Here is a 20,965-nt window from a genome sequence, read left to right as displayed (position 1 = left end):
TAAAGGGTTTGGGCATCTTCTGTGGCCCTGGGGGGGGGGGGTTTGGGGGTGATCGCTTTGGCACGGCTGCCTTTAGCTTTTGTTTAGGTGAGGCTAAAAGTGGGCAGATTGGAGTATTTTTGGTGGTTTTGTATTTTTTTTTTGTTTCCCCCCCCCCCTCCCCCCTCCCGGAAAGCTCTGCGCGTCTTCAGAACCGGGCCGGAGCGGGGGCTTCGGCCGCTGGAGGAGCCCTGGGCCCCCGCTGCCGGAGGAGAAGCGGCCGCTCCGTCGGGATGACAAAGCTGCCGTTGAGGTGGACGCTGGGGACGGAGCCGCGGCTCGCGGAGGCCCCTAGAAAGGTGTTTTGGGTTTTTTTTATATATTTCTAAAAGGTTATTTAGCAGGGAAAAAAAAAAGCCTCCCCTTGTGCCGGGCTGCAGGAGCCGGGCGCTGGTGGCCTTTGGGGGCCCGAGGGACCTGGGGGGGTGGGGGGGGTGCGGCTGGAACCGGCTCCAGCTCTTCCCCCCCACCCCCGACGAGGTTTTGCCTGTCGGGCGATTTGATTCCAATTTGTAAAAATAGTAAAAAAAAATAAAAAAAATCTACCTCTTTTAGCCCCCTCCGCCCCCGGCGGTGGTTGGCGGTGGTTTAGAGACCGAGCCCTGTCACCCCCCCCTCCAAAAAAAAAAAAAAAAAAGAAAGAAAAGCCAAACCCCAGCACTTGACATTGTGAATTGCTGCTGGGGGGGGGGGGGGGGAGCGAGTTTTCCTTGTGGAGCCGCTGGGCTGGGGCCGTGTCCACCCCCCCCCCCGGCCGCCTGCGCCAGCGCGGCCCTTCCCTGCCCCCGGCCGCAGGTGCCCGAAACCAGTTTGGGTCGATGGAGTCAAGTTCAAGTCTGGCGCAGCCGCAGCTCCGGCGCAGGAATTTAAGCCAAATTCCGTATTTTGAGCCCCCCCCCGCTCCCCGGTTACATCCCGGGTCGGGGCGTGGGGTGGGAGAAGGCAGCCGGCGTCAAACCTGCTCCCGAGGAAGGAAAGTTTGAACCAGCTTCTCTTTGGCTTTAACAAGTGGTGGATTTAATGAGTATTTGTTTTGTTGGAAGGAGGAAAAGGTGAAAATGCCCGGGGGGGGCGCGTTGCCCTCCCCGTGCCCGGGCGCATCTGAACCCGCCGGGGCCCAGCCGCCTCCGTTAGTTTTCCTGCAAGGCCCGTGGAAAGGGGGATGAAGGAAGTGGGAAAATCCTGCTCTTTGCTGTGTCTAAAGTAGGGGGCAATTTTTTTTTCTCTCTTTTTTTTTTTTTTAATAGAAAAACATACTTTATTGCTTTTTAACATTGAAAAGATTCTTTACAACGTATCACAGTCGAAGACAGATTTTTTTTTTTTTTTTCTCTTCATTTAAATCCACATCACCACTTATTAAATCCAGCTTGGTCCGCTCTTACTGGGCTTATCTCCCCCGTCCTCGCTCCCTCCCAGAGCCGCAGGGACAGCACGGGCTCAGTCCCACCCCTGGAGTCCCGGGAAAGCGTTTCCTGCTGGAAAAACGGGCAGCGACAGGCGCCGGAGCTGCAGCTGCCCGGGGCTTTGTGTCTTCGAGGTGGTGGGGAGCTGGAGGAGAGCAGGAACGGCCGCTTGGCAGCGGCTCGGGCAGGTAAGGGCTTGGCTCGTGGCCTTTCTGGCGATGCCGAGGGACAGACTGTCCTCTCGCAGGGTGACTGTTGCCCCTGGGCTGCGGGAGAAGCCAAGCTCGCAGCACGAAGGTTGGCGTCACGCCCCCCCTGCCCCGCTGCAGCTGTCACCACGTGCCAGGTGACGTTTCCGGGCCGTGTCCATCTGTAATTTTTCAAGTGAAGGGGAGAAGTGGAAGCCCCTGGACTCGGCTTCGTAACAGTCGCTATTGAACAACCGCCTCTTCAGGAGAAACTTCACCCTCGCAAAGGGGAAGTCGGCACCGAGCCTGCGGTTAAGAGGGAGCCAGGGTGGGCTCAGAGCAGCCGCCCCCGGCACTCGATGGCCCCGCAGCAGCACAGCAGCTCTTTGCCTTCCACGCTGCCCACTTCGTAGTTGTAATCCCAGGTCAGCTCTGTGCCGGCTCGTATCCTCCTGGGAAGTGAAAACAGAAAGAGGCACAGGTTGGGAGAAGAGGCCACGCCGAGGAGGAGGAGGGGCTGGAGCTCCTGTTAGCAGAGAGCAACGCTTCCATCCCACCTCTCTGGCCAGGGCGGCGCAGTCCAGCCTCCCCCGGGGCAAGGGTGAAGCAGCCGGCGCGGCCGCAGCGAGCAAAGGGACAAAGTTCCCCGGTTAATCACTCCCGTGGGGCTTCACAGAGGAGACGCCGCGCTGGCGGCGCCAAAGAGGGACGTGGTAGGGATTCACCACCGTCCGGCGCTGCCCGGAGGTTTGGGACTCAAACACGCTGGGGCAGGCGGCTGCCCCGTGCTCAACTCCCCCTTTGCATCCCTAAAACTGACGCAAATCGCACCAGAATCTCCACGGCAGGGAGCGATGTTCTCACCCAACGCATCTCCAAGCTTCTCCCCGCTCCGGGAGCCGCACTGGGGTTACCAGGAGGAGGGAAAGACCCAGCCCGCACCAAAGAGCTGGGTCCAACCCAGCCCTGTGAACCGGCAGCCCCTTCCCCCAGCGCGCCGCCACTCACTTGCTGGCGAAGAAGGCGACCCAGGGGAAGCGGAGGTCGTGCGTGTCCACAAAAACATTCTGCACGAAGAGGTTAGGGCTGCAGCTATGCTGGAAAGGGAGCGGAGACAAAACGCAGTGAGCGAGTTCCTGCGGCGGGAGGGACGCGAAGCAGCCAGCAGCAAACACCAGCCTTTATAAACAAGCAGCATTCCCGATGCGTCCAGCGCGCGCCTGCTGAGACGGGACACGCTCCCTCCCCTGCCCGCACGACACGGGATGAGTCATAAGACCCGCGCTCGCAAAGGTAACGGGCCCTGGAAGGAGTGACTGAGCCGTCCTGCTTACCACGCGTCACGGGGCCGGAGCGGCTGCCCTGTTTCACTCAGGGCGGGGAAAACATCCTCCTAGTCCTGCTCTTTTTCCACTTTTTTTTTTACTGTTATTTATCTAGTCTTGGGGAGAACAGGCCCGTTGAACGGACAGGTCACCCCAAATACGTCCCCTTCCCTTCCTCCCCCCGCCAAGGGCAGTGACTCACGTTGAGGTACCGGCCCAGGTTCCCTTCCAGCTTGGCATCGATGATATAACAGGACTCCTCCCCGTCGTAGAACTGGCGGGTGGTTCTGCGGACGGGCACGCTCTCGCCTTTCTCGGCCGCTGCCATGTTGGTTGACTTGATGGCGATCCCGTGAGTCGATTTGAGGGCGAAGCCGCGGGTGGATTTCACCGCCACCTGCCTCTTCACAGGACCTGCCGCAAGAGAGGAGCAAAGACGGCCGCGGTCGCTCTCCAGGCACCCCGCGGCGGTGCTGCTGGCCCAAGACGCTCTCCTCTTTCACACGGAACTAACGAACCCCTTGGGACGCAGCTCGGCTCTAAAATACCACCCTGGGATGGCTCCCGGGAATCTCCCAGCTCTCCGCTCAACCCAGCGGAGCCTGGAGACCCGCCATAAGAAGCCCCCATTGTTGCTTTTTCTCAGCTACCCACAAATATCTAGTCTCCAGGACCGGGTTTTGCAGTTACGTCTCAAAGAGCACGTGGGGAAGCTTCAGCCCTCGGCCGTTACACAGAGCTCTGGGGTGCCTGGAGCAGGACGGGCCACGCTCGCAGCCGCTACATCCTCATCAGCCCTTCCTGGTGGTTTCTGGCCAGAATTTCTCGCTGCACCTCTGGACGTTCCACACTCGGCCCTTGTTCCTCCCCCGGCAGCTGTCCTCACCTGACCCAGACGAGGGGTTTTTCTTGTCGTCCCCTTCCTCCTCCTCGGAGCCCGAGGAAATGGTCTGGATGTCGTCGCTGTCGTTGGCGGTGCCCTGGGCCTGCCCCGCCGCCGCCTGCCCGTTCTCCCCCTCGCTGTCCGTGCTGCTGGAGAGGGTCAGCACGTCCTGCGGAGAGGCATTACCAGCTCCCGAGCGCCGCTGGGGGCAGGGAGAGCATCGCTCCATCGCCTCCCAAGCGACGGTCAGGGCTCCCTTCTTCCCCCAGCAGCATTTGCTCTCTTTTAGCAGAGGATCTGGGTGCTCTAGGAAGCCGTTTCGAAGGGGATCGCACACGCGGACACTGCGATGGGAGCTGGAATGGGACAGAAGCCCCATCTCCCAGGGCAGTGTTTGAGACAGCAGTGGGGTCTCAGGGAGCCCGTTAAGGCCTGCAGCACCCAGGCTGCCAGCGATCCATGAGCCTGCACCATGAGGTGCTCTGGGCTTTGCAAGGAAGGGAGAAGACCCCAAAAAGCAAAGACTGGCCCCCAGGATGGCTTCCTAGACCCGGCTCTGCCGAGCAATGGGTCCCTGGTGTGCTGGGTTTGCCAACCAAGGTGCTGCATCCCATAATAACCCATGGCCCAACACCATGTTGTCCTCATTTTTTTTTGGGCTTTCAGGACCTGGCAAGACCCCCACCGGGCGAAGAAAATCAACCCCCTGCCAGGAAATCACGACGATGAACCACAAGCCCTGCGCTGCTGCTCAACTGGGAAGGGAAGTGGGATAGAGACAACCCAAAGGAAGGTTCAAGGCCTTCATCAAACCAGCCCCGGGCTGGGGCAGAGCCAGCCCCCCCTCCCCCTTCCAGCCCAGGTCTGAAGCCCGAAGGATCAGCGCTTACGTCCGTGGTGGGCTGCGGGGCGAGAGAATGCCGTCTGCTCTGGAGCAGGGCCGTCTTGCTCGTCGGCCTGCGGATCCCTTCCAGCTTGGGAGGGCTGGGGTTGTAGCCGTACATCCTTCCCACGTCGCTCAGCCTGCGGGGTGAGGACAAGAGCGGGTCACGCTGGCATCGCCGGGAGCCCACCCGCGGGCCAGGCAGAGAGACGGGAGCTGAGGAAAGCTGGGAGCTGGACAAGGCTGCTGTCTCCAAACCCTCCCGACCTCTCCGCTTACTCTGTCGGCGGCATTTGAAGGGACAGAGCGCACCCTCGGCAAGTTCGCCGATGACACAGAGCTGGGGGGCGGTGGCTGACACAGCAGAAGGCCGTGCCACCATCCAGAGAGACCGGGACAGGCTGGAGAGTTGGGTGGAAAGAAACCTTATGAAATTCAACCAGGGCAAGTGCAGGGTGCTGCACCTGGGGAGGGATAACGCCCCGCACCAGGACAGGCTGGGGGTGACCTGCTGGAGAGCAGCTCTGCGGAAAGAGACCTGGGAGTCCTGGGGGACAATGGGATGGCCACGAGCCAGCGATGGGCCCTTGTGGCCAAGAAGGCCAGGGGCATCCTGGGGGGCATCAAGAAGAGCGTGGCCAGCAGGTGGAGGGAGGTCATCCTCCCCCTCTGCTCTGCCCTGGGGAGGCCGCGTCTGGAGCACTGTGTCCAGCTCCCCGGTTCAAGAAGGACAGGGAAGTGCTGGAGGGGGGACAGCAAAGGGCTACCAAGATGGTGAGGGGTCTGGGACACCTCTCTGATGAGGAAAGGCTGAGGGACTTGGGGCTCTTCAGTCTGGAAAAAAGACGACTGAGCGGGGGACCTTATCAATGCTTATAAATACTTCAAGGGGGGGTGGCAGGAGGATGGGGCCGGGCTCTTCTCAGTGGTGCCCAGCGACTTGACCATGGGAAGTTCCATCTCAACACGAGGAGGAGCTTCTTGACTTTGAGGGTGGCAGAGCCCTGGCCCAGGCTGCCCAGAGAGGTGGTGGGGTCTCCGGAGACATCCCAAACCCACCTAGACGTGTTCCTGTGCCCCCTGCTCTGGGTGACCCTGCTGTGGCAGGGGCTGGGTGATCTCCAGAGGTCCCTTCCAACCCCTGCCAGTCTGGGATTCGGTGATTAATAGAGTTCAGGGGCAGCCCTAGAGTTGCAGCAATTCACTCACTTGGAAATAAAAGGCAGGAAAATACAATTTAAGGAACCTTACCCGGGAATTTTGGTTGGATCTTCAGGTTCCTGCAGAGGGGAGAAGTACAGAAGGTTAAAATCTCTCCCTTTTGGAGCACCCTTCAGCCCTTGCAGAAATGGTCCCCGAACACCACCCTGGGTGTGAGAAGCCAGGTGTCCCCCACCGCTCAGTGCGACACCCAGTCCAGGGGGTGCTCCAGAAGGGCCAAGTTCTGACCACAGGTCTCCCCCGGCTCCACATCCCGCACAGTGGGTCTCCACTTCCCCCAGGAAGGGGAAAGACACCTCCCTGCCCCACCACAGCGGGCAAGGGCCAAGTAAGCGGGGCAAGGGGACACCAAGGGGCACCACCTAGTGCTGCTGTACGGGTGGAGAAGCCATTTGGGCAAGAGCACAGCCGAGGCACATCTCTGCGCCTCCATTTCCTCATCCCTGCCCCCAAGGCAGGGGACAATGCTCATCTCCCAGTCCCACAGCCCTCCCTTACATCTTTCTTCACTGCCTTTGACTCTCCGTCCACGTTGTCCAGGGCCGAAGCGGAGGGTTTCTCTCTCTCACCAGGGAGGTCCATTTTGCTGGCCTTGGCTTCGCTGCCTTCGCTCATCTTGAAAGAGGAGGCGCTGTCATTGTCCTGGAAGCCGTCAGACATGCTGTTGGAGCTCAGCCACGAGGCCACTTTGTTCTTGGAGGTCTCTTCCGACACCGGCAGCTTACAGGAGGCAGCCACCGCCGTCTCGTCGTGGCTGATTTGCCGGGTGAGCCCCGAGTCCTTGGAGGCTGTCTCCGACAGCCCGTTCTCCTTCTGGCCCCGGGTCTGCCGTCGTGTGGCATAGCTGCGCCATACCGAGCTGGTGCTGAAGTCCTCGTCCTTGCAGAAGTTGTCGTCAGAGCTGTCCTCGTTGGACTCCTCCTGCTCCTCAGTGCCTGTGTTCTCCTCCTCTTCGTCCTTGAGGTCCACCCCGCTGCTGTCCGAAGAGCATTTTGCGTCGCTCTCGTAGCCCTCCTTGAAGTTCTCCACGCTCTCGATGTGATCCAGGTTCGCAAAATATTCATCACCCATCTCTAACCCCTCTTTGTCGGCGAAGTCATCTGTGAGGATTTTCCCTGGGGGTGGGGAATAGAAAACCAAGTGTGAGTTTTCCTGGGATGACATTCCTACCCCATAAATTTTATCCTCCCCAAAGGCTCTCTGGGAGCAAACAGGACTGACACCGCTTTATTCCAAAGCTGGGCTGGAAATACTCGAGGTAATAAAAACCTGAAGCGTGGTGGCTGGTTTAAAGTGGGCCCTTGCTAACACCCAGGCTTCCACCAAGGGAATCTCTAACCAGGAACTCAAACGGGGCGACTGCTGCTCCTCTGAAGGGCTGGAGGCGAGGGTGTGGCGCAGAGGCAACATTAAGGGCAAGAAACCAGAGCACGAGAACTCAGGCGATGCCCGCAGTTAGTTTCACTTCAGAGTCAACGCCAACCACGCTGCGCAACTTCTGCATTTGGTTGCTTTGTGCCCGTGTCCCGGCGACTGGTTCGACGTAAACAGGAAGCAGGTAGGTGTCGATTCACCCTCAGCGGGCAGAAACGGCGCTGGGGATCCCAGCCCTTCTCTTGACGCTGGCACTGCAGCCACACTGGGCTCTCGGTTCCGAGTTGGGCAAGGGAGGGGCATCGATCGGGAAATCAAAGTGCTGCGAGTTCATCATCTAAGTTCTCGCTTTCCTGTCCCCTTAACGAGGGCGGGAAGAGCTTCACACCCGTTCTGCTGGGTTTTGCATTTCGCCATAAACAAAGCCTAGATTTCAGGCCTGCCACAACCAGATCTTTTCAAACACAAATCCCCCTCCCCCTCCTTTACCCAAACCAAAGCAGATTCCTATCTGAATACGTGTGACCGCTGGGAAAAGCACTGGCTCAACAGAGGCTTTTCACTCACAGCACCTGAGAAGAGGCTTCTACCTGCTCGTTCCGCGGGGCGAGATCCTACCTGCGTAGATGCAGACGAAAGAGCCTTTAGCAATATCATCAAGGCAGCGAATGCCCCAGCCCTTGTTCTGCGTCTTGAATAACTGCAGTCGGACTTGGAGCCCGTGTTGGACCAAGCGATTGGTGCACATGTTAATGTTGCACTTGCACCTCTTGTTGCACTCGTAAACTCTGAAAGAAAGGAGAACGGTGACATCTTCCCGGAGAAAGCCGCATCCCAAGGCTTGGTGTGGTACCAGTCATGGTGCAAAAGGGACCTGCAGCAGCGGCTTAAAGCTCAGCCGAGCAGGAGGAGTGTGGTTGCCAGGTTCTACGGTAACGCACAGCGATCCCGGGCCACGCATTAGCCGATGAACCAAGAACAGAGGTGGGTTTTCAGCACTTAGCTGTGGGAAATACCGCCTCTCCGAGAGCACCGGAGGCCGAGTTTCTGGGGCTGGTATTTGTGAGGGAAGGAGAAGAGGCAGCTCAGCTCTACTCACCCTGTCGGGAGGCATTCTTCCAGCCTTTTGTGCTGGTATCCCGAATTGGGGTTGATCTGTCCACCTGGGGTGCAGCCAGTCGCTTGGACTGTCAGCTGGTGACAGGCACATTTCGATCTAGAGACACACAGAGAAAAACCCACCCGTGCCCCAGAGGATAGTTTTACCCACCGGTTTCGCAGCAAGAAAAAGAAATCGCATCTTTCTGCATGAATATAGGCAGAGACGGGCACACGGGGCTTGACCTGGAGTCAAATGTGTGACCCAGCAGAGCTGCGCAGGCTCAAAGCCCGGAGCAGGGCCGCCTTGGGCTGTTTTTTCAGGGCCGGCAGCGCCGTCCAGGTGCTGTCCCCCACCCTCCAGGCCCAGCGACACACGAGGAGTCACCTACTTGTCTCTGCAGCCGTCTTTGCAGTCGCAGCCCACGAGGAACTCCCAGCTGGTGTTGATGTAAACCCCTTTGCCGGGGATGCGTTCTTTGCTGTAGGCCACCTGCGGAGGCGGGGTGTTATCGATCTCGTTGACACAGGACAGCGGCACGTCCTCCCTGCCTTTGGTAATGTCTGCGATGTAGTAGTAGGGTTTGTAGGGCTGGAACTTGCGATCCACCAGCACATAGGGGTCCAGGCAGAACATCTCCAGGAAAAGGAAGTCGCAGTCTGTCTCAAAAAGGTAGCGCTCGATCTCCTGCATGGTTCGCAGGCAGAGCCCGCACGGCGTCTTGTAGAGGACATGGAAGCCCATCTTGCGGTTGACCCGTCGGCGGGCTGTCATCCGTCGGAAGTCGTAGAGCAGCGGGATGAGCAGGGGGTTCTTGCTGCGGTACTGATCGCTGCGGATGGGACGGACGCGGGACAGGCAGGTGTAGCTGCAGACGTGCGGCAGGTAGAAGAGTTTCTCCAGCGGGGCTCGGTACGGGGGCTCGTTGGGCACGCGGTCCATCATGCCGTGGAAGGCCTGTGCCGTGCCACCGCCCGCCTGGCTGCTGGAGAGCCTGTTACAGGGACAGGGATACACTGAGCAACCGCGGCTTAAGGAAGAGCGATGCTTTCTCCTCAAACTGCAAAAGGATTTCAGGCACTTAATTCCTATCAAAGCAGCTGGTGGTTACACACTGGGACACCCCGTTGGATTTGCTGCTTAGTCCAATTAGAAACAAGCCCCAGCGTCCCCTGGGAGTGCGGCTGGGCAGGCCCCAAAGGGCGCGTTACCAGCAGCAGAGAACGCAAGAAAACCCCCTAAATCGGACCTAGGGAAGCAGAAACGAGCACAAGCTGGTTGTGGTCTCAGAACCGGGATCAACAGCTTCTGTGCTGTGGATTGACTGCCACAAAGCCACCCCCGTGGAAAAGCCACCTGCAGATTTACACGAAGAGCAGCTCCCCCCTGAGCCCCAGGAAGCTCATAGAAACAGGAGTCCTCTACAAACAAGCAGGGTCAGAGGCTTTGGCCAGGGTCCCACTGGGGTAAGCTCTGGTCAGAAGTGATAAGAGACCCTCCAAGCTGAAGCCAACCACAAAACGTAACGAACAGTTGTGTGGGCAGGAGAACAAGGTAAGTGGAAGACAAATGCTCAGGACCAGACAAGCTGACACATAAAGGTGTCAGTCCATGACAAAATAAACCTGCGCTAAAACCAAACGAGCATCCCAAACTCTCCCAGGGACGCAGGGATTTGTATTAAGCGCAAACGCGCTTTGCTCACCGATGCTGCGGAGCTGCACCGGTCCTTCCCGCTGGAGGTGTATCACTGAGGACAGGCGAAGAAGGCGACGACTGCCCGGAGCCCACGGAGCCAGGACGGAAGGAAGTGCTTTTCTTGGCCACTTGCTTTCTCGACTGGGCCAGCTGACTGTCGGAGCATCTGCACGAGGGAGGAAGGGAGGCAATTTGCAAGAGGCACACGCTCGCGCAACTGGTAGGAGTCAAAATAACACTCCACCATGGCAGTCAGCAGCAGTGCCCCACCCAAGTAAAACCGAGCAGATTTTTCCCAACGAGTGTGAAAATCAGCCCATTTCTGACTACTTGTGCTACAGCGTTCCCGCAACAACCCCAACCAAGTGCCCAGAACTCAGCTACGTTTAAAAGTGACTTCTGAGATACTGCTATTTATTTGGAGTTGAGACATGAGGGTGAGAGGGAGCGTAACGAGGATGCCCAAGGCCTTCGTTTCAGGAAGCCGGACAAACCAGTACGTGAAGAAACCCCTGCAATAGCAGAAATGAGTTTAGAGAGGCTCAGTCAGTGCTACAGTACTGAGCAGTGGGAGGAACAAGAAGTACAGAGGACTCTTTTGTCCGCACCGAGTAACAAGATAAGATTGTAGAGGGGAAGGTAATAACACCGCTGACAAAAGGGCTACGAGGGGCTCCCGAACACCTCTGCAGCCCGACGACCACCACCGGGAAGGTGGGAGGCACCTGGAAGACACTAACCCTCATGCTCTGAGCAAACAGCAGCAGAGGTTTTCAATCCACTTACAGCGATTAAGCAGAAAAACACCCCAAATCAGCCCCCGGTTTTCCCACAAGTGGAAGAACATAGTTATGCTATCAGGGCAGCCAGTGAGAGCAGGAGGGGGCGACCGTTTCTGCAAACATCTGCCTTAAAAGCAAGGTGTTAACGCACGTTTCAAAATTTGAGAGCAAGAGCAAAAAGCTTCTATCAACGGGCTTTAGCCAAAAATGGCTGACAGCAGCTCCCTGGCGCCATAGAATTTGAAAGCCAGACTAGAGAGGGAAGAGAACCAGGCCTTCCTCAGACTAAACAAAACACCAGAGCGAAGAAACCATTCTCCCAGTTTTAATGATCTAAAACCAATGTGTTTTTAACCCATTAGCATCCCTCAGGACAGCGGGGACATGGATATAGTATGTTGCCTTCAATCAGTGTTAAAAAAGAATTGTCTTTGTGCAGTTCATGATTTAACAGCCGGGCAGGGAAAGGTCTGTAGTGTCTGCTTGTATCAGATCAGAAAACAAGATCCTAAAGTCAAAGACTTTGTGGGGAGAGGGGGGAAAAAAAAAAAAAAAAAAAGAAAAAAGTGTTTCTTGTAACCACTGCAAGGACTGTGAAATGGCAAAGGAGAGATTTGTCAGCCGACAAGGCTCAGGCTGGCTGATCGCCGCAGTCCAACTTCATCATCTTCATTGCACGTCCTTCCTACAGCCCTGACGGCTCGGGGTGCCCTCGCGTTAGCGCAACAGCCCAGCTCTTCCTCTGTTCGCAACTGGGGTCCCAGACTGACGGCGGAGGAGCCAGTGGTGCACTTCTCACGCCGGAGCAGACCTCCTTCAGCATCGGCCTCTCTTCTTGGTCACGTAAGAGATGAGGAACAAGGCTATTATGGCTTCGATTCTCAAGTCTTGGTCAAAATGGCACAGGAGGGGCATTTCCAAGTTAGCCCCTGACATCCAGGGGCAGAAGGGGCCGTACTGCACTGGTACTTGAGAGGAACCCCATCCTGAGACCCGAGGCTGGGGGCAGGTGGGGTTTCTTAGATGCTGCTAAACCTAGAGAGCATCCGGGAAATAAAGATTCACGTGCTGCACGGGTTCCTTACAGCTGGGACATCTCCTTTCTCCCTTTTGCCCATACAGCAAGGCACAGTCACAGCAGAAGACGTGCTGGCAGGGGACCAGGCGTCCACAGATTCGGATAGGAAATCCACAGTGGTGGCAAAAATGAACCGGGACAGCATCTCTCTCCCCTAGAAAGTTACTGAAGTCCCAGAGCAGATGCTCAGGTACCCTGGTGTTCTCCAACACGCTCCCTTCATCACAAGGCTGAGTTCCTCCTTCATCCAGGCCTCCTTCGGCACTAGCCTGCACCTCCGAGAACGTCCCGCTTGGGCCCCTTGCGTCAGGGGGCACGTGTGCGACTTGGCTGTGGCTTAGCTCTATCAGGTTTGGTCCGTGACCACCGAGACCAGCCACTGATCCCGAGTTCTCAGTGCCTCGTAAGTCAGCGAGGTCTGCGAGCAGGTCAGTCCAAGTGGAGGAATACAAGGCAGCCGGGGGCCAGTGCCTGGATCGTGACACGAGGGAGCAATTCAGATTTTCAGAAGAGAAGGAGCAAACGTTTCTAACTTGGAAATACATCAAGCGCGAAGCTTTAGCCCTGCGTAAGAACACGGCATTTGGCTCAGGGGGTACTGGGCTGTCAGCTCTCCCGCCCCCAATTACTCATCCAGCAGCCTTTATCTAGAATCTCCCCTAGAAGCACGACTAAAACCAATTTGTGTAACCAGGAAACAAGCCATGGAGGAAACCTGCACCTGAGGATTGCTCTACACGGAAAGGGCGGTGCCTGAAAGAGCTGAGCACTGTAGACAAAATGCAAGAGGAGGCAGTGGTGGAAGCAGAGAACTGACTCGAGTACTTACTCCATCTCAGCAGGCTGCGGAGAAACGGACCGTGCAGCCAGCGAGGCTGCCTGCATTTGCTCTAAAGGTTTGTACTGGGTACCAGCTCCCGTTAAATCTTGCGTATATTGTACTACAGGCCCTTTGCTCCTGACAGCACCTAGTGGGGAAGGGGAAAAAGCAAAGTATCAACAGGAATAGTCTCTACCATCAACCAAAGCTTGTTGCGCTAGCCACAAAATACCGATTTGTGGCAACCAACACAGAGGCGTTTGCAATTAACGCTGGGTCACTGCCTGAGCCCCGAGTCACAGCCAGTCACCCCAAAGAGATTGTGATCACTTCACACAACCACAGTCTGGTTTCGCGGCATTTTTGTGCCAGAAGAAAAAGCCCACTGGAAATCTTAAATCTCCAGGAGTTCTGTTGAAAAAAACCACCAAACCCTAACAAAAACCAAAACCGCCCACCCGCCCCCACCAACCCACAATGCGTTCATTTATACTCCAGGATACGCATTAAAGAAAAAGATGCCACACACCGACGTTGGGACGTGTCCTTGCTTGTCCACTTTGCTTCTTTTCTTGGGTGGAGGCTGTGGAAGTTTTCATGCTGAACATGGGCTCGAGGCGCGTGGAACCCCGGTAAATCCACTCACAGCGTTTGTCATCCTGCAGCAAGGAGAAGGCAACACTCACAGCACCTACGGCAAGAGCTTCCAGAGGTACGATACAGGCCTGGGAGACACCAGCGTGCTTTTACGGTGAGCAGAATCGAATGGAAAAGAGGGAAAGCACTGACCTGAAGGCTCTTGAAAGACCATGCAGCCAAGAGAGGACAAAAGGCCTCATCGTAGCTGGTGGAACACTGAATACAAACCAAATCGAGAAATACCAAGACCCCAGGCTTCAACTGCAGTTGTGTTTTCAGCTCAACAACTGACTAATGAGGCACTGCTGGAAAACCCGACTCCCTCAGGAAGACAAGCTAACGCCTCCGCACAAACCCAATCTGCTCTAGGACAGGGAGGTTAAACTTGCAAGTGCGCCATGTCTTCCCCAGCGGCTACGCAGTTATCTCGTCAGGAAGGGAGCCAAGTGGGCCCAGATAGTACGTCTGCTCCCTTTCTGCAATCTGTAGAATTTAAGCAAGCAGAATTATCTCAGCTTCTGCTCGGTTTTTCTCCCGCTTTTCAAACCAGCAGTTGTATTCAGACAAAAGACATGGCTGGGTGTTTACATCAAGAAAGGGATGAGGACAGAATACCTGCAGGTGATGGATTTTGTTTCTTATTCATCTACCACTTTAAAGTTTCACATGCAAAACGCTTTAAATGGCTTTTGAAGCTTTTGTCATGCAAATGAAGGAGTCTCACCTTCACATCAATCCACAGAAGAAACTGGGCGGTCTAACAACTACGAAGCTCGAAAAAATACCTGCTCGCTTCGGGCCCCTGTCTGACAGGAGCAAGGAAACCGGACTTGACCAGCCCAAAAGAGTCAGTCCCGTCCCCGCCCTCCCTCCCCCCGGCTCCAATTTAAGCCCATCTTCCCCCTCTAACGGGAGAAAGGAAATCGTCCTACCAGGAACAGGATTTTGACCAGACTGCCATCCACTTCTTCCACTCTGGATTTCCACCAAGTCCCTTCCCACTCCGTTTTGATGAGCTGGCCGTTCTTCAGCAGCACCATGGGGCGGTTGGGGTACGCTGTGATGTACTCCTCGATGAAATCGCGACAGGAAACATCCTCTATGTCTTCCCAGGTCTTTTTCACTGTTCAGGAAAGAGAAGAGGAGGAAAGAGTCTTACAAAGAGCATCTTTCCTTCTTTTTCAAAGAGATCCCAGACGGATTTTTACATAAGAAGAGCCAAGCAGCAATCCTGAGTGGCCGGATTTTTGGTGGTAGGGCATCCAGCCACGCTAACGCGCCCAGAGTGCAAGGAGTCACAGCGCACTCACTCCGCCAGTAATAAGCCACTGTTTCCTCCAGCTTCATATGCAAAGCAAACGTCTACAGGCACAGCACTGGAGGGGACATGCAGTCTGTCCCCTGGCCTTTGAGCCCAGGCTCTTTCATGTACCCAAAGGCTCTCCGGATAATTTCAGTGTTGGGACACAGGAGAGGCAGAGAGCACTCACGTGGCCTGCAGATCGGGTACAGCTCCCACTCCTTGACATATGAAGCGTAGCCATCATCAAAGAAGATCAGGAACCTGGAGAAGAGCAGAGAGAACAAGCGTTGGAGGTTGGAATTAGAAATGCAGCTGGATAAAACGCAGCTCCATGTCACACAATGAAAGTGGAGCACCCCTCCTGTTTCCCCTGCCTGTCCCAAAGACTCTCAGATCGGATACGGTGGACAAAGAGAGACCGAAGTGATCACTTCTGCCACGCGATAACGACTTTTACAGCACTGCCACTTCCCCTGGCTGTTTCAGAACAGCTCTCCCCCAGCCCTGAGCTACCCCTGTGCTCCCAAAGCCAAAGCAGAGGCTGCCTAAAGGCTTCCCAGCAGCACAGGCTCCCTCCCTCTGCTCCAGATTCCCTCTGCGCCTCAGCCACAGGAGGTAAAGGAAGGGAAAAGACAGTTTAATGGCTCCTAGTCTCTGCAAGAAAAGTTATTTTTTGAGCCCTTGGGACAAAGCGGCAGCGGAGGCTGCACTGCGTAACTCGAACCACAGGGACAGAGCTGGGGGACACCTCCAGGGCTCCACCTGCAGACAGGAGATGGCATGAGAGAGTCCCCAGTGCCTGCAGGGGACCAGGAGCTCGGAGGGGACACCCCCAAGGCTGCATACGGCACCCACTGAGCACTGCCTGCCCCTGAATAACAACTTCAGGACTCGGAGCCGCATGAAGGTGGCATTATGAGAGATCAGCATTACAGCCAGCCTAGCCAGGAGGAGTAAATTTGCAATATGAGTAATAAATGCAGTTCATTTTCAGTTATTAAAGGTGTATCAGATAGAGCTTTACACAATTAGGCATTTATGGCGGATCCCCGTTTGAAACAAACAGGGCGATTATATCCTTTATGACTCTCCGAAAGACCACAAGCCTAAACCACACCATGGAAGAAGCCCTGCCCCTTATTTATACGCAACTGAAGAGGCTGCTTTAGACCTGCTGCTCCTTCTCCTGAAGTGCTCTGGCAACACTGCTGGCACGAAAGGCTTCTAGGGCTCATATTTCCTAACGCTACGTTTTATGCCTTGAGCAGCGCAGACTTCCATTTGTGTGATAATTTGACCGAATTACCAGATACAGTTTCTGACTCGGGGACATGAGTAATAGAATGGAAGCTCCACCCAGAGCTTTCAGAGATAAGAAAGACTGAAGAAACAACCTTCAGAACTACATCCACGGAGAGGGCAGAAAAGAATTTAGCTCTCACAATAGCATATATACCAATATACTTTTTTTCTTTTCTTGTTTTCCTAAAAACAAAACAAAGAAACAAAAACAAAACAGAGAGAGGGGTACATGACTGTGGAGGAGAATTAATACCTGTCTTTATTCTTTACGTTTGGGGTTTCAGCCACAATGCCAGCGTACAGCCAAACCTGATTCCCGTCCTTGTATTTTGCCACAACCCTGCTGCCAACGTAGTGTTTCTCAGGCGAGGGGTGATAGTCGTAAGCGATGTGATTGCCAGAAAGCAAACTCTTCCCTTTATTATCAAATTTCACTTTGTACTTCTTACCAGCAGCTGAAAGACATTTCAACACGGCAAGATGAATAAAAGCCAAGCGATTTCATACAAGAAGTCCGACGCCATATATCATTCCGATCCAAGCCCAGAACTTATTTGATAGCTTTTCAGAAGTTAATCCGTAAGGTAAAGTGTTATTGTGGAGGTGTGCTGCTTCCACAGCACAGGAGAGGACCTGCTCCAAGCCTCACCAGCGTCACCCACCCAAAGCTTAGTGAAAGCCCCAATCACCGAGACACCGCAGCAAGCACAGGACGTACCGACTGTCTGGATTGCAATCAGAGTTCCTTTGTGCCACGTTTTGGTTCTCTTCTTGCCCAGGATCCTCATGCCAACGTTCAGATCACCGTCATTGCTGAGATCGCTCCCGGCCACTGCAGGACCAACAGGCTGGGCAGAGCCAGGAGTTTCCTGAGGGGTCTGTGCATCTACCCAAGAACAAGCACCAGAAAATGGGTTAGAAACTGCCCAAAGGCTCCTGCTCTTGTGTACGCAACTGGAAGAAGATGTGTTGGACCTGAGACAGGAGGCGTTCTTTAGTTTTTCTTTACCTCAGTCAGCCTAAGTGCCTCAGTTTTACCAGATGGAATAATCCGCGTGTGAGGTTTAAACATCATTAAAACGCTTTCATGTTATAGAAACTGCACCACTCGTATGTGCTTTCGGAAAGGTCTTAAATAGGAATGCGGAATCAATATATCCTAATACATCTTTCCAGTGGGGAAGCAGAATAGTTATTTTCTTTTTCAGGAAGAAAACCAACAGGTGCAGGACTCGGGCAGGACCAGGGTAAGGGCGCACAGGCGCCAGCCCCAGGGAGCTCTCAGCCACTGACCTTTTTGTGCATCCTGGGCATTTGTTTTCTTGTTCACGGCATCCATAAATCTCTGAACATCCTGGGCAGACTTTCTCATTGCAGCCATGGCTTCCCGCAGCTGAAGGGAAGGAAAGAGAAATAAAATACGAAGAATCTTTTCTTTTGTTTCCCCAACATACAATGATGCCCTAAGTGTTCCAGCAAAAGCCCACTGCAGAAGTTCACTATAGTCGGCTCTTTTTCAACTCACCAGAGTCTGATCCTTTGCAATTCTGGAACTGCTGTCACCTGTGTTTAAAGAGAAAAAAGTTGTTTAAAACATCTTGGGGAGGAAAAAAATCCAGCTTAATTACATCACCGAAAGAAGAGGAACCAGAGAAAAGGGTCCATTCAAAAGCCTTCTCTGTACCTGGCAAGAAATCCACTCGAGCGAGGCTTTCACTAAACCACCCTTTCTAGAGGCACGACGTGCTGCACAGGCAGCTCCCGCGGAGGCGGCGTTTGATGGGGACAACAGTTGGGCAGGTGGGAAAAGGGAGAAGTCCCAGTTTGGGACTCCAGGAACCATGGAATAGTTACGGGCCCCAGCAGAGCACGCAAGCAGTGATGTTCCTCACGAGCTAGCGGCATTTCCTACCTGATCCTCTCCTGCTTACAGCCCAGCGTGGCTTATGGCCGCGATATCCTTATTCTGATCCCTCTCACTCCCATCCTCCGCCAGGACGCACTCAGAGCTCCATCCCTCCCCTCAGGCCCAGGTGGCGCAATGAGATACTGAACTGTGCTTCCAGCCCGAATCGATACTCATGACATCATCGTCGTCTTCATCTGGGATCTCAATCACTTCCATGGGCTTGGCAGCCGAATCCTCATCCTCAGAACTGCTCTCACGGTACTGGAGTCCCAGCTTGGAGTACAGATCCTTCACCAGTATCTCACATTTATCAATGGCTCTGAGGAGAAAAAGAAGGGCAGAGACAGGAAAAGACAAGGTGAGCCCAGCCGTACCTCCCACAACGCCGCGGAGAGAAATAGGAACTGACCGCTGGGGAGCGGCTAATTAAATACAACCATGATGAGGTGAGGGAAGAGTATTCACGTGAAGGATTTAAAGCCCCAGGGGAATTATTTTAATTATCCCTCAACAACCACACACAAAGGAACCGATGCGGAACCAGAGCGTCAGTCTACAGCGAAGGGAAATGGGCAGCACTGCAGACACGGGGCTCTGCCACCCCATCTCCTCCCCCTCCTCCGCTCTGAGGCGCAACTCCGACACGCGGCTGCGATTCCAAGTGCGCCCACCTCGAAGCATCATCAAAGAGCCGGTCAACGCGAGCCACCTCTTCTTCCTTCTGTTTCACGCACTTCTCCAGCTCCTCCAGCTGCTGCTTCCTCTGCTTCACACACTCAAACTTCTCCAGCTCTTTGTCGATGATATCCTGGAGCTCCTCCATGGAGATTCCCAGCTCCTCCATCACTTCTTGCTGCAGCTCTTTGATCTCCTGGGAATCCATTTCTGCTGCGCCTGACACCACAAAGAGGTGAGAAAAGGCTGGTGAGACCCTACTGCTGTAGCACGTCCTCCAAGGACAGAAGCAAGGGCAGAAGCTCCCATTTTGGAAAGTTAGTGAGGAAAAAAAATGTTATTTATGTTGTTAACCCTAAATTAACTGAAGTGGAAGCACACTGTGGAGCCAGAGGCTGCCAGGACAGCCAGGGATTCCTAACATCTCCTCTGATCTCCGCACAGACCGTCCAAACCTGCTGAACGCTGGCCGGAGCCTTATCCTTCCTCACCTCAGCGCCCTCCTCTCTGCAAAACCCGTGGAGCCATTCCCAACTCCCTGCCGAGCCCAAGAGGAGAACCACGCTGGTGCCTCTCCAACCTGTCCCACAGCTTCACCTTCACGCAGCGGCCCAGAGGAGCCCCCGTCCTCCCCTGCCTGCGGTGTTTCAGGAGCATTATAACATCCAGCCCCAAGGATGGCCCCAGCAGTTTCCTCTCTCCAGGCCTGCAGCCCCCACGTCCCGCTTTGAGCTGGCCCTGGCGATACCACATCCATTCTCCATTATTTTCAAGCCTGCCCCCCATCAGCAGCACTCACAGACACCTTCCTCCTTCCCGCTGCGCTCCCCGCTCTCACCTCTTCAATCTCCCCGTCTGTACCTAAGCACACCCTCCTCTGCAGCTCCCCCCCCTCACGCCCTGCTCCTCTGCCAGCATCCCCCCCCCCGCGCCCCCCTCCTCTCTCCTGTCACCCCCTGCCCCCATTTCCCTCCCAGCTGCACCCAGGCCACCCCCAGCCACGACCCCACGTACTTTTCTCCAACTCTACAACCACAAAGGCAGCCCCCAGCCCCCCGACAATTCCCAAATGCAGCCCTGTCGCCCAAACGGCCCCCAGTTCCCAACACATCCCATCCCACCTCCCCTCTCACACCTCAGCCTCCGTCCAACAGCTCCCACTGCGTCCCCAAGGCCCGTTCCTCCCCTCACAGCACCCCATCCCAGTGCTGCCGCAGCCCCCTCTGGGCCCCTCACAGTTCCCCCCGGGCCCCTCACAGCTCCCCTCAACCCCACAGCCCCTCTGAGCCCCTCACAGCCCCCCAATTCCCCCTGCCCCACAGCCCCGCTGAGCCCTCCACAGCCCCCCACAATTCCCCCTGCCCCCCAGCCCCCTCTGGGCCCCTCACAGCCCCCGCCTCAAACTCCCCCGGCCCACATCCCCCGCTGTGCCCCTCACAGCCCCCCAACTCCCCCTGGCCCAGAGCCCCCTTTGTGCCCCTCACAGCCCCTCTGTGCCCCCCATAGCCCCCCCCCCAAACTCCCCCTGCCCCACAGTCCCCTCTGGGCCCCTCACAGCCCCTCAACCCCCCCTGCCCCACAACCCCTCTGTGCCCCCCATAGTCCCTCCCCGAACTCCCCCTGCCCCACAGCCCCCTCTGGGCCCCTCACAGCCACCCCAAACCCCTCTGCCCCACAGCGCCCCCCCCCCCGGCCCCCCGAACTCCTCCCGCCCCACAGCGCCCCACAACCCCCCCCTGCCCCGCTGTCGCTCCCACAGCCCCCCTCGGGCAGGCCGCACTCACCGAGGCCCGGGGCCCGCCGCGCCCCCGGTTGTTGGGGAGGAGAAAGGGGGAATGGGGGAGCCCCCCCCCCGAAACCGGAAGCTGTTTGACGTCACTTCCGGTAACAGCGGCCACCGAGGAGCGCGCGTCTCCCCCGCCGGCCGGCACGAGGGCAGTGCGCACGCGCGAGGGGCGGGCCGTTGACGCCCGCCCGCGCGGCCGGCCCAACGCGCACGCGCAGGGGGGAGGAGCCAGCGGCGCTTAAAGGGGCAGCGCCCCGGGAAAAGGCGCAGTGCTGCCCCCTGCGGGAAGGTGATGGGAAGGGCTTGGCGGGGGTGGGGCGGGCTGAGGGGCAGGGGGGGCCCGGGGGGTGCTGGGGGCCAGGCGGTGGTGGGGCGCCCGGGGAGGATGGATTGGCCCGGAGGGTACTAGTGGCTTTGTGGTGGTGGGGCCTGTGTGGGCCCTGGAGAGCTGTGGGGACGCTGGGGGTCCTTGGGGGGCTCTGAGGGTGCTGGGGGTCCTTGGGGGGCTCTGAGTGTCTTGTGGGGCGCTAGGCGGCTCTGAGGATCCTGGGGGGC

The 20,965-nt window shown here is 56.3% G+C and overlaps 1 protein-coding gene across 4 annotated transcripts; it reads right to left on the bottom strand.

Annotated features, from left to right (window-relative positions):
* Positions 1-1,292: 1,292 nt before the first annotated feature.
* Positions 1,293-20,883, bottom strand: SETDB1 (SET domain bifurcated histone lysine methyltransferase 1). 4 transcript variants are annotated; one of them, XM_063357323.1, is made up of 23 exons: positions 20,409-20,740; positions 19,116-19,261; positions 18,621-18,843; positions 18,096-18,268; positions 17,566-17,603; positions 17,334-17,433; positions 16,759-16,926; positions 16,294-16,495; positions 14,926-14,999; positions 14,368-14,558; positions 13,326-13,455; positions 12,806-12,944; positions 10,124-10,282; positions 8,810-9,412; positions 8,419-8,535; positions 7,938-8,107; positions 6,444-7,060; positions 5,976-6,004; positions 4,732-4,864; positions 3,845-4,010; positions 3,161-3,372; positions 2,642-2,730; positions 1,293-2,085 (listed from the first exon to the last, which is right to left on the bottom strand). In XM_063357323.1, exons 3-23 carry the CDS (start codon positions 18,830-18,832, stop codon positions 1,968-1,970), a joined length of 3,840 nt encoding a protein of 1,279 aa, XP_063213393.1. In that variant the 5' UTR covers positions 18,833-18,843; positions 19,116-19,261; positions 20,409-20,740; the 3' UTR covers positions 1,293-1,967. The 4 variants fall into 4 exon arrangements, with proteins under 4 accessions (XP_063213393.1, XP_063213392.1, XP_063213394.1 ...); XM_063357322.1 differs by lacking the exon at positions 19,116-19,261 and having other exon boundaries at positions 20,409-20,739; XM_063357324.1 differs by lacking the exons at positions 18,096-18,268; positions 18,621-18,843; positions 19,116-19,261; positions 20,409-20,740 and adding an exon at positions 17,953-18,066 and having other exon boundaries at positions 1,294-2,085.
* Between the last annotated feature and the right edge of the window lie 82 nt (positions 20,884-20,965).

Source organism: Chroicocephalus ridibundus, chromosome 21 (genome assembly GCF_963924245.1).
Source record: "Chroicocephalus ridibundus chromosome 21, bChrRid1.1, whole genome shotgun sequence".
Classification (NCBI taxonomy): Eukaryota; Metazoa; Chordata; class Aves; order Charadriiformes; family Laridae; genus Chroicocephalus; species Chroicocephalus ridibundus.
This window is presented reverse-complemented; position numbering and strand designations above follow the sequence as displayed.

Bases quoted from the DNA above. Each gene is read 5' to 3' on its own strand.
- SETDB1 (XM_063357323.1), bottom strand. From the start codon at position 18,832: ATGGATTCCCAGGAGATCAAAGAGCTGCAGCAAGAAGTGATGGAGGAG. The intron at 17,604-18,095 runs GTTCAGTATCTC...CTTTAAACACAG, and splicing joins CGATTCGGGCTGGAAGCACA to GTGACAGCAGTTCCAGAATT. The intron at 16,496-16,758 runs GTACGTCCTGTG...AATGTCTTTCAG, and splicing joins GATTGCAATCCAGACAGTCG to CTGCTGGTAAGAAGTACAAA.